Source organism: Pongo abelii, chromosome 13 (genome assembly GCF_028885655.2).
Source record: "Pongo abelii isolate AG06213 chromosome 13, NHGRI_mPonAbe1-v2.0_pri, whole genome shotgun sequence".
NCBI classification, from domain to species: domain Eukaryota; kingdom Metazoa; phylum Chordata; class Mammalia; order Primates; family Hominidae; genus Pongo; species Pongo abelii.
In genome coordinates, this window is record NC_071998.2 from 21,988,059 (window position 1) to 22,000,437 (window position 12,379).

The 12,379-nt window shown below is 50.9% G+C and overlaps 1 protein-coding gene across 13 annotated transcripts in view; it reads right to left on the reverse strand.

Annotated features, from left to right (window-relative positions):
- Positions 1-12,379, reverse strand: part of TMEM8B (transmembrane protein 8B) — a 52,383-nt gene that overhangs the window by 20,296 nt on the left and 19,708 nt on the right. For 10 of the 13 annotated variants that reach the window (XR_008510065.2, XR_008510064.2, XR_008510066.2 and 7 more), the window contains 8 exons: positions 12,150-12,357; positions 6,077-6,210; positions 5,551-5,819; positions 4,628-4,953; positions 1,298-1,391; positions 985-1,108; positions 755-897; positions 371-549 (listed from right to left, as the gene is read on the reverse strand). Coding sequence is in view for 10 of the 13 variants with exons in the window: in XM_054520943.2 (XP_054376918.2) it covers positions 371-549; positions 755-897; positions 985-1,108; positions 1,298-1,391; positions 4,628-4,953; positions 5,551-5,819; positions 6,077-6,210; positions 12,150-12,357 (1,477 nt within the window). In the remaining 3 variants the exon portion in view is untranslated. The other 3 variants (XM_063713942.1, XM_063713938.1, XM_063713939.1) reach the window with 3 other exon arrangements.

Consider the following 12,379-nt stretch of genomic DNA (forward strand, 5'->3'; position numbering starts at 1 on the left):
AGATTTCCTGCCCCCATACAGAGAACATGGTGACTGTGCAGACACAAATCCATACTTTAGGCCAGTTTCTTGGCCCATGATTTGAGTAAAGGTCCCCGCAGCCCTCAGGGTGGACAGAGTGTGGAACAGCTGGAGGCCCAAACTTACTTTATTAAGTTGCAAACAGTTTTGTTCATTTACTCCAATGTGCCTTACAAAAATGACCATTTTCTATGCATGATAGGTTGGGAAGCACTGCTGTCTCTGTCTGTAGAACACACAGTGAAGGCACAGACATTCCCAAGCCCTCGGAGAACGTGGTGGAAATACGGACTGTGACCCACCACCATGCACAAACACCCAGTGATAAGATGCAGACGCCACCGCATACCGTGGAGAAGAACATGGTGAAGGTGTAGACTGCAGCTTCCAGCACATATCGACTCCGAATGGCCAGGACCACAGGTGGCAGAAACATGAGGTTGCTCAGGCAGAGCAAGAGTGTGGACAGCAGTTGGAATCCATAGGTGAGCGCATCTGCACTGTCGGTGCAGCCCCAGCCTCTCCACCCTGCGGGTGGGGAAGGCACAGAATGGAAGAGAACAGACGGCAGCTATGGGCCTACGCCACAGCTCGTGGAGGGTGGTCTCACCCCGGCTCTGCCAAACCCGTCCCCAATTCAGGCTGCGCACTCCCCTACTCCCGCCGCCTGCCCACAGACCCAGCAGGTCCACCTCCAGTCCACCGCAGCCCGCTCCCTCGCCAGCCCGCTCACCGGCCTTGCACTCGCAGGCTGCGTACAGATAATTGTGTGTGCGCAGCAGCTTGCATTGGCCGTAGGGCCCGCAGTCGTCCACGCATGGGGACAGGAAGGTGCGCATCCGCACCTCGGCCGTCGCGTTGCGGCACCGCACGAACCTGCGCACAAACTCGCAGTCACCTGGGGCCCCGGGCCACCCCCGCCAAGTCCCGGTCCCAGCCCTGGCCCCGCCCCGCACCGCTCACCGAGGCCCCACCCCACACAGGGAGCGGAGGGCCAGGAACCAGGTCCCCGTCTGCGGGAATGGGATTCGCAGCCTGGCAACCCTGGTGGTGGCACTGACAGAGAGGAGGAAGCCGGCCAGGGACTCTGAAGGGAGAAGGAAGGGGTCAGTGAGAGGCAGGAGGGGTCAGGACCCAAGAACCCTCACCCACCTGCTCCCACTTCCCGGAACCCTAGCCTATCATTCCTCCATTCCATCCCTCCCCACCTTCACCTCTGTCCGCCACCCCCACCCCCACACTGCAGCTTCCTCTCCTCCCCCATTCCTCACCCCACCTTTGGAACAGGTCACTGCTGCATCGCCCAGGCTCAAGGGCACCTCGTGAGTCAAGCATCCAAACACCGTCACGTTTTCCTGGCGCACGGAGCTCTGGGGAGCGCAGGTATGGAGGTGAGGCCGCCACATCCTCCAGCTCCACCCACCGCCACCCTCAGACTCCCACCCTTGTTAACCGACAGCTTCCAAGGACAGCCCATTCCTCCCGGCGCTCTCCACGCCAAAGCTGCTCTCTCACCTCCATTCTCAGAACAGAAAAACTGAAAAACAACAGATCCTCCACAGCAGAAATCTTTCAAGGACTGATGAGACGGCAAGGCCCAATTCTGAATCTGTTCTTTGGGCAGAAGTGTTTCAATTCTGTCCAAGCAAGAGAGAACACCCTCTTTTTCAGTCCTATCTAGCTCACTGAGGGGAAGGAGGGCTGTTGCCAGTTATAGAAACTAATTGTGGACAAAGGCAATTGTAAGGTTTTCCATCATCTTCACCTGGACCCCAAGACAGGTGGAGCATGAAGACACTCACTCCAACTCAGGTGAAATGATCCTAGGTACTGAACAGTGGCAACAGAATGCCCAAGAGATTGAATGTAGCAACCTGGCTGGGATTAAAAGAAACCAGATATCCGCAAGAGTATATGTAAGGGGTTGTCTACAAGAATGAAGGTAACAGGATGCCATAAGCTCACCTCATTCAAGGATTTGAGGCAGCTTACATAAAATAGAATACAACAAATGCCTGAGGGAAACTTAAAAATCAGGACAGGAAAATAAAGTCTGTCCCTAATGTAGGCCATATATTTGATACTGACTTCCAAGCAACCAAAGCAAAGGAAGTATCATGAGTTACCAGATTTGCAACTACATAATATAAAAGCTAATCAGAGTCTCTGGAGAATCACAGCATCCAAAGGGGAAGTTCTGAGATAAATTCTCATCAAAGCAGCACTGTGTGTTGTCATGCATCCTGTCCTCAGCCACAAGAGTGAGTTTCATACAACTTCCTTATATAACTTCCTTCAATGCAAGCCCGGGGCAATATGCCAAAGTATTACTCAGTGAAAGTCTTTCTAGGAGGGAGCCAAAGAAAAAAGTATATGCAGTTCTCTGATCCAAATGTCTAGTTCTTGATCCAAGGGGAGAAAAAAAAATAAAAATATTTGGAGGAAATACCTTTCAGAATAAACAGAACAGGCTGAGGTGCTTAGCACGCGTCATAGAATGCAGATGGATGGAATGTAAACAGATGCTCATTAAAGTGAATGGATGGGAATGCAGAGAGGGAAAGGGTGAGGGGCTGCAGGAGGGCTAGGCTTCTATTCTCAGGGTACTGAGGAAGAAAGAACAAGTATGGGCAAGGCTGTCCTCTAATTCAGGGTCTATGGTTTCAAGGTCGAATCAAGATCTCACTGTCATTGCCCAGAGGCATGGCAATAAGCAAACACAAAATACATACAGTCTTAGCTAGAACAAAGAGAGAATTTGATTATGTAAATAAGAAATATCTTCAGGTTAAATAAATGGCTCTAACAGGACCACTAGAAAGTTCTAAGCCATGTCCTATAAAAGACCACATGAAGCCACAGAAAGTGGTCCCTGCCCTCAGGGCTGGAGGATAGTGGAGTTAAAAGGATCCCTGGCTCAGGGAACAGCTAAGCTGAAGATATTCTCTAATGGGCCAACATAGAGCTCTGCCCTCATCTCAGTCTTAACGCTGACAGTAATGACTAAGAAGTACAAAAAGTTGGCTTTGCAAGTGTGTGAATTACACAAAGTGGAGAAGGCCCGAGTTCCAAACCAGTATTAGGCAATACCTCAAGGAGGGACATAAATTCTTCCATTCAGGTTCAAAAATTCACTGCAAAAATACAAGATGCGAATTGGCACCAAAATGTATATGCCCCTTGATTACAACTAGATAAACAAAGTAATTAATGTGGAAAAGAAATGGGAGGACATAAACCAAAAACAGCTGTGGGCCAGGCACAGTGGCTCACACTTGTAATCCCAACATGTTGGGCGGCCGAGGCAGGTGGATCAGTTGAGTCCAGGAGTTTGAGACCAGCCTGGGCAACATGGTGAAACCCAGTCTCTACTAAAAATACAAAAAATTAGCTGGGTGTGGTGGTGCACTCCTGTAATCCCAGCTACTCTGGAGGCTGAGGCACAAGAATCGCTTGAACCCGGGAAGTGGAGGTTGCAGTGAGCCGAGATCACACCCCTACACTCCAGCCTGGGCAACACAGTGAGACTCCGTCTCAAAAAAAAAAAAAAAAGGTTAAACAGTTGCGTTAGGGAGATATTTTCCCCTATTTTCCAAAGTTTTTATGTGATCCTATTAGTCTTATAATAATAAAGTAAATGTATACAACTGGTTTGAAGAAAATACAAAGGAAGTAAAGGAAAAAGACCCAGGGATCTCAGTTCACCACAAGCCCTAGGTGATCCCACAGTGTAATGCAGCTGCTGAAAAAGGCAACTCAATCTCAGGCAGCACAAATGCAAGTCTTGTTACCTGGTACCCTGGTCCGACCATCTCAGATCACTTACTTCAGAGACACAGTGACCACTAGAAGTATGACCAGGTGAGATAGTGAAGGAAGGGGAGAGATCCAAATACCAAGACCCCTAAGACACTGAGGTTCTTCAGCTTTTGGGTGGTTGGAGGTAACATCTGAAGGGCTGTAAAAATAGGACTGGGATGTAATAAATATATCATACTAATGTAAGATATTAATAATAGGGGAAAACGTGAGAGAGTGGGTATATGAGAACTTTGTGCTTTCTGCTCAACCTAAAACTGCTCTAAAAAAAATTAAGTCTATTGCTTTAAAAAAGAACAGGACAGAGATAGATTTACTGGAAATGGCTTCTGGATATGGCTTTTACCCACTGAATCGAAGATGAGTGGGTAAAAAATTCATGGGGACAGATTTTGATGGGATGTCAGGAATGCCTTTGGCAATCAGCGCTATCCAAACACGAACTGTGTGGCCTCAAGAGGTGGTAAACTCCCCATCAAAGGAGATTTGCAAGAAAATATTAAACAACTACCATAGTGAAAGGCCAGTAATGAGCAGGAAGTAAGCCTACAAAACTGGGAAACCCCAGACACTGAGTTGACCTGGTTGACCCACCCATCTGTAGCAGAGTGAATACTCAGGACATGTTTGTTGACCAGAATTGGGCTGAGCCATGATCCCTAATTGTCAAGATGGGTGGGAGCAACCTGGACAGGCTTCCTGGAGGAGGTAAACACCCCAACACCCCTGACACCTTCCCCTTCAAGCTCCCCGGCAGAGCAACCTCCCCACTCTCCATAAAGAGTACCGCATTGAGCTGGAGCTCCAGGCTGAGGACGCCTCCACTGTCCAGCACTGGCAACAGCCTCATGGCGAACACGGCTGGGCGCTCAGGGGGAAGGGCCACACTCGGGCCAAAGAAAATGTAGAAGTGGACAGAGAAGGTGTCCAGCTCGTTGCGCAGAGTCGGGCGCACTGGCCAGCAGTGCTCAGGTGGGGACGTGGTCCCAGGCCCCTCCGCAGGGGTTCTAAGGGATGGCGGCTCTGGGGGCAGTGGCTGGTTGCCCAGTGACTGGGGCATGTTCATGGCAGCTCCAGGGACCAGGGCTCGGAGCAGGCCGGGCTGTGGGCACTCTGTGGGGCAGAGGAAACCAGAGCTTGGGCCTGCAGCCTTTACAGTCCTGAACTTACTCATAAACAGATCTGAGCTAGACAGGATTTCGCAAAGAGTGGGGAAGGATGAGAACTAGAATGCGACGTCCCTTGGGAGTGTGGGGCATCCAGGGTCATAGGGGTTTCCTAATGGTGACAGCTAATGCAATACCACACTGGAGGGAACCGAGGTCATCTATCCCTCCCTAAAGGCATTGAAGACGCTATTGAAACAGATACTAAGTATGAGAGGCTGTCTCACTGACTTGCAAGGGCTTTGGCAAGGACAGTGTCCCAGAGGTCCTGGATGTCCCTGCCTACCCCAGGAAACTGAGAGATTAAATCAAAGAAAGTAATGAGGTCCTTTAGTTGTCTCAAGTCAGATGCAAAAAAAAAATTATCTAAAGGCCTTCCAATAACTTGGAGCTCCAAGTGGGATGGCTTCAGGGAGCATGAAGGAGCCTGGGTTGGGGAGGGGAGGTTGTAGGGATGCGGCAGAGGGCCACTGAACACAGCCACCCAAGTCACTTCCCAACCACAGATGTCTGCACAGACTGGGGCAAATGCAGGGGTTCTGACCTTGCAACCGCACACACAGCTGGAAGCGGATGGTCCTACCAGGGCCCCGGGATGATGTTTCCACACGCACGTAGACCCAGTGCCCCCAGGGGGGCAGTGCCAGCTCCAGCTGGCATCCTGAGGCACCTCCACAGGCCACAGAGCTTGAGTTGTGCAGGGGTGGGGCTTTGGGACGCAGACGCAGTGACAGGGGGCAGGCAGATATCCCACGGCCCCCCACACACGCCAGCTGTGCCGAAACCCTGTAAGTGAAGCTGGGCACAAAGACCCTGGGCAGAGGAGAGGTTGGGGGTAAGAAGGCACAAACAGAGGCGAGAGGAACACAGGGCAAGGGAAGCGCTAGGAAGGAGGGGGCATAGGGTGGGAAGAGGCCTGTCCAGGTCTCCTGCTCTGTGCTGGGAGGGAGGGAGGCAGGGATCCCACCCAGGGACCAGGCAGGTAGGTGGAGAAGCCAAGAGAGAACCCTGCAGCCTGTATGAGGCCAGAGAAGAGGGAAAGGACCGGGTGTGGGGAGTCTTTGACTTACTTGTACAGGGCTGAGCGATTGTGTGGGGAGAGGGTTTGCTCTGAGGGCCGGCCAGGAACCAGCACAGCGACATCCAGCAAACGCCGGACAATCAGCTGCGGCTGAAGGAGGTACTGACACTCATCCTGGAGACCCTGGGACAAAAGCAGGGGTGGCAGGAGAGGGAGAGACAGCAGGGGTGTGACTAAACCAAGGCAAACAGAACCTGCTGGGCGGGCTGGGGAGAAATTCCCGCCCTGGCCACCACTCCCAGGCCTCTAACCCAGGTCTCTCTAAACTCTAGGTCCTTCCTGCCTGAGCAGTCATTTCTGGTCATCTCTGTCCCATCTCAGTCTGCAAGGTCTGCTGGGATCCTCAGCACTGGCTGAGGTTTTGGGATTCAAACCCAGGCCCTCCTGACAATCAGGCCTGGCTTGCCCCTTCTCCCAATCTAACCCCTCCCCCTGAGCATTCTGGGCCAGCCCAGCAGCACTGTGATCTCCAACCAGCCCATTCCCTGAGCAGGCTCAGGAACTTAGAACACTGGCTCTTTTAGGCAAAGTGGGGTGGGGTGGAAAGCTCCTTCAAGGCCTCCAGTCCAGCCCCCTCACTCTCCCCACCACCAATCTCAACCTTTAATTTCCTTTAGTCCTCACCCTGCCCTGCTCCCACGTGCTTGTCCAGCCTCTGCTTTCACACTCATTACACCCAGGTAATGAGCGGCCCTACACAGATAATGAGTGCAGGGCCACTCATTACTTCCCAGGGAACCTCCAGACTATAAGCAGCTTGAGAACAGGAACCCTGTCCTATTTGATTTTTGTTCCTCCAGACACAGGGCCTCACATAGAGTGCATACCTCACAGATGAATGTTTGCTGAATTAATCAATCAATAAATGGATCATCCCACCTGAGGGAAGTGCTGACCTTGCTAAAGCCAAATCCTGTCATCTTTGATGCCCCTGCCCCAACTCTGCCTTCAGGGGACCCACTGATCCGTCTGGTCCCTCAGCCTCAGACTGTGTTTCTTCTGCTGCTAAAGGAGATCAACCACGTCTCCCCCAGCTTCTCTTCCGGAGAAAATCCCCAGCTCCTTCTCTGTTGACACCCCCTGGCTCGCACAGCCTCATCACTCTCCAGTGAGCTCAGTCCCATTTGTCGCAGTTCCTCTTCTGCAGCACATGCAGCTATATGAGTCCTACAGACCTCACAGTTAAGGGGAGGTGGGGGCTCCTAATTAGGACATACCTTCAAACTCTGTTCTGGGACAAAACTTCCAGGCCCTGACATCCCACTGAGTTCCATGGCTCAGAACAAGCCAGCCAAGGCACTGACTTCCAGCAAAGCTCCAAAAGGCTGGAAGGTCTGTGCCTTTTGCATCCCCAGTGTCTAGCACACCATCTGGCACATACTAGGTGCTAAAATAGCTGTTAAAGAATGGGTGTCAAAAAGGGGGTCCCTTCAGAGAGCTCCTGAACCAACCTAGATGCTCAGATTTGGTGTCAAACCCTAAAAACCAAAAGACTCTCACAAGTCACTGCACTGACCCCACCTCCTATGGCAAGAATCACCACCACAATAATCTTGTAGTGAATGAGTCCCAAGGGTGGGGGCTCATGCTCCAGTGGTGGCCCATTTCCTTGCTAGACAGTCCAGGGAAGGAACACTTTGCTCCACATTTTGGAGTTTTACTTGTGTTTGATTCAATGAAAGATCAGTGGACATGACCTGTTTGGTTAAGATGTGCTCCTTCCTTCAACTGTGTAACGTGCACAGCCAGTCCCCCCTCTTCATGCAGAGGGAGTGTTTAGTCAGTGGAGACCAGGGAGGATGCAGGGAACCGTCACCCAGTGATGGGGCCAGAGAAAGAGCACCGGAAGTCAGGTCCTCAAGAGCTGCCAGGGCAGACGCCAGGTGAGAGAGTCCCAACTGAGCCAAGAGGCCAGAAGAACATCAGCAGTTGGGGAGGCCCAGGGCACAGGCAAGGAAGCTCAAGAAACTAGGAGAGGCAAAAGTGAGACGTGGATGGGCTACAGTCTGAAAGATCCTGGAGTCGAAGGCATGGTAGGTAGATTCCTAGAATGTCCTCATATGTATAGGCTGGGTTTCTTCAGAAAGGCCTGAGCGGGGTGGCCAGTGCCAGGCTCTAGGTAGGGCTTGCAGACTGAAGATGCCCAAAGACACTTAGCCTTCTCTGCGCAGAAGAGGCAGAAAGCACTTTGTGCCTCTTCTCTGCCCAGAGGCAGAAAGCACCAATCAGTGTAGAAGCAAACGAGTGCTGGACAGATTTCAGGGGGCAAGGGTGAAAGCAGGAAGACCACTTATGAGGCTACTGTGGTAGCCCTGGAGAAAGCAGAGAAGCTGTGCTAGAAGTGGAAATGAAGAGCTGTAGATGCATTCAGGGCATGCCTCAGAAGTAGCGTCAGTCAACAAGACTTTTTCTTTACAGATTGGTTGTGAGGAATAAGGAGAAAAGAAAAATCAAGGATTTGGGGCATTTAATTTGGGGCTTGAGCAATGAGTGGATGACAGTGCAATTTCCTGAGGAAGATCACAATGACTAGAGAAAGAAGCAGCATGGACTGGGAGCAGTGAAATGGAAATTAAAGAGTTTTATACTTTTAGCTTCACTTTGATTTGATTTTACTAAATACTGTTTGAGACATTTCTTAGACATCCAATTGGAGATGTCAAGTAAGCTGTGGGATATAAAGTCTGAGATTCAAAGAAATTAGGACTGGCTGAATACTCCTGGAAGCATTAACATATAGATGGTATTTTAAACTATTGTGCTGGAACAGCAAGTAGGAGAATAGAAAAGTAGAAAAGGAGTTGTTCCAGGACCAAGCATTGGGCCACTACAACATGGAGACCAAGCAGAGGAGAGGCCGGGAAAGGAGACAGAGGAGTGGGCAGTGGGAAAACCAGGACAGTTCTGTAAAGTCACACAGGCCAAGAAGGGAAGGTGTTTCAAAAAGGAAAGAGTAATATAGGGAACTAGTTAACAGCTAGTTACTAGTTAACTCTGGGGAGGGGAACTGGAGACTGGAAGAAGGCAAGAGGAAAACTTACTTTCCACTGTATATCTTTTGTACCTTTTGAATGTTGTACCAGGTGCACAGATTGCCTATTCAAAAAATAAATAAAATAATTGAGGAGGAGGAAAAGCAGCTGCACTATTAGCAGATTCTAACCACCTCAGCTGAGATATTGAGTCACGTGTGGTCCTAGTTGGTGGATTCAACAGAATCCTTTCTCCTGTACAGTCGACTTCTTCACTTTCCTTGTAGTTGCTTTCATTATTTTACCTACTTTTTCAAATCTTAGACACAGGAAGAGGAAGGATTAGAAGAGAACCTGCGCTCTAGGCATTTGGGAGTACTTTCCCCTCATGAGCCATTTGGGTGCCAAATGGTATCCACAACCCAAAGGCCAGCCCCTCAGAGCAGACTGGCAACTGGGCACCTTAGAATGAACACACGATCCAAAACAGGAAAGGCAAGGAGATGGAGGCCGGGGACAAGACAGAAGTGGCTGGTAGGAAGAAGGGGACAAGGAAAGGAGGTGAAAAGGCATCATGTGCCAGACTCTGCACTGGAGGCTAGGAATACGTAGTAAATAACACAGACACAGGGTCTGGCAGAAGTGTGGGACTAGAGCTCACGAGGGTGGCCTGGACCAGGTAAGTCACTTCTTTTTTACAACCTTTCAGGGCTCCCTATCACGCTCAGGATACAGTTCAAATGTCAAGGCCCTTCGTGATCTGGCCTCTGCTCACCCCCTACCTTCCTCACCACCCCAACACCAGCCCACACTGAACCACTTCAGTTCCTTCTAAATTTTGGGCCACGCTACTCCCACCACCTGGAATGCCTTTCCCTGCCTTCTGAACCTCAGACCTCACCGCTTAACAGTTTCCAACACCACCTCCACCACACTAGCAAGCTGAGTTAGCCATCTCCCCTTTATCCTCCTAAAACATTTCCTATATCTAACATGCATCCTAGTTTTCTCTGTGTCCCCAGCACACAACCCAAGGCCTGGCACAAAGCAGGTACTAAAGGACTAAGGCTAAAGGGAGATCTGAGCTCATCCCCAAAGCTGAGAAGGACCCTAGAAACAGCACTGCCTTCTTATCGCTGGGACTCTTCAGTTCCCACCAAAGGATATCCCTAAACCCACATAAATTCCTGTGTTCAAGCCTCACAGGAAGCATGCCATAGTAGGGGAAGGAAACAAGTTGAGAAGATGGAGGAATGCTCTAGACAATGAACCCACAGGCTGGAATCCTGGAAATTAACCAGGATCTGGAGAGCTGAAGAACCCTTTGAGAACCATGTAAGACTACAGAAGTTAATCTAATTCTTAGAAGGACCAGACACAAGATCCTTTCCCCATCAACCTCTCAAACAGGGCCGACGGAAGCACTACATCTCTCATGGCATCCAGATCCACTGCCACTCATGGGCACGGTGGGATGGTCCTCTTCTGTCTAGCCTCACCACACACCTGGGGAAGCTCTGACCAGGGTTCCAGTTTGGTACCAAGTTCCCCAGGCCCCACTTCCCATGTCTAGATGCAAATGCACATGTCAGACCTAGTTATTTGCTCACTGCCCAGCTCCCCCTTGGTCTGGGCACTTGAATCACCCTTTAGGGTCTGAGCAGCTTTTCTCTGCACTACTACCATTGTAGCCCATATGGCTACCATTGTCCCAATCTGGTAGCCATAAGCAACCCTGACCACTTCTAACTGGGCCTCAGATCTCACAATCCCAGCCCAGGCCTAGGCCCTAGGTTCCTGTTCACCTAGAAAGGTTTTTGGATAACTAGAGCCAGGCTTCAGGAGGATTTTCCCTGTCCGTTCTTACAAAGTGGGTCAAGGATCAGAGTTGGGATAAGGAACATCCCCGTTGGGATTTTGCCAAAGACCTATGAAGACATTCCTTCTAACAGAAGAACGCTCAGTTCTGATGAGAGTCAAGGCCCACCTAGAACCTAGGGCCCTTCCCAAGCTAGCTCCCAACATGCTGTCCTTCAGCAGGCTCACAGGCCTTGATGGGGCCTTGCACATCCACATCACTCTCAGGAAAAATGGCCCTGTCACTGAGGCCTAGAGACACTACCTCAGCCCTACTTCCCATCTCTGGCAATAGCAGTGCCAGCACCCTTGTCCTTATGTGAGTCTCAGCTCATTCAAAGGCACTATTCACCCCATTTCTGAGTGCTAGAGTCCTGTTCTTTAAATCCTCGCTCTGTTCTTGCTCGTTTCTTCACCCTCACCACAGGCACCATGCACATGGCCATCCCACTCTGACAACAGCCAGCACAGTATACCCCTTGCTTCTCCTCCAGTGAACAGGAGTAGGAGACCTGTCTGGCCTAATCCAAGAGAGTGGCAGGAAAACACTGCGGCATTTCCTTCCACTCCAAACCAGAGAGACATCTGACCTTTGAACCTGCCCTTCAGTCTTTAACAACCTCTGTGAAATAAGTGCTTGGGGTGGCTGATATTTGGAGAAAAGTAAGGCAACGGCCAGGATGGACACCAGCTGCCCAAAGCCTCCTTTTCGCAGGTAAGAGCTTTTCTTGCGGTCTTCTGAAGTGTGTAGGAAGCTGTCTGAAATTATGATGCAAGAGGAATGCATTCTCCCAGATGGATTAAATACTGGGCCATGGCCTAAGAGAGTCTTCAGGACTATTGTCAATCAAGATGTAGAATAAAACCAGTCCTGGGTGTGTGCAGCAGATTGGACCAGCCCATAGTTAGCTTCTGTTCACCTTAACACTTGTGCCTTCCACTAGGAAGCGGCACTACTCCCCCGTGCCAGAGCCTCTGACTCCAGATTCTCAACTTTCCCTTCAGCTTACCCGGACCCAGCATGTCCTCCTGGGGCTCCCAAGTTGCCTTCTCCAGATCATGGCCTCTGACCCACTGGGTGACCTGCGAGCCTTTAGCCATGCCCCACCCCAGCCACCCTTGTGCTGCTGCCCAGCCTGACACAAGGTTGGCGTGCCAGGGAGCCTGTGGGGGGAATTCAGCAGAGATGGAAGTGCAGTTCTGGACCCCCGAGCCTGGAGAACATCAACCCACCTTGACAGAGATGTGGCCGTGGGCCTGGGGAAGGTGGGCAGCCAAGAACCAGTCCCCAGGTAAGGGGCTGCTGACGTTAAAGATGCCTGAGGTGCGGTTGGGCAGTGTCCAGCTGAGGGTCAGTGAGAAAACCCCAGGCACAGCTGTGTCCCCTGGGAAGTGTGTATGCAGGGGATTGATGACAGGGGGTGCCCCGGACCGGAAATACCTGGGGGACCAGAATTAGGAGA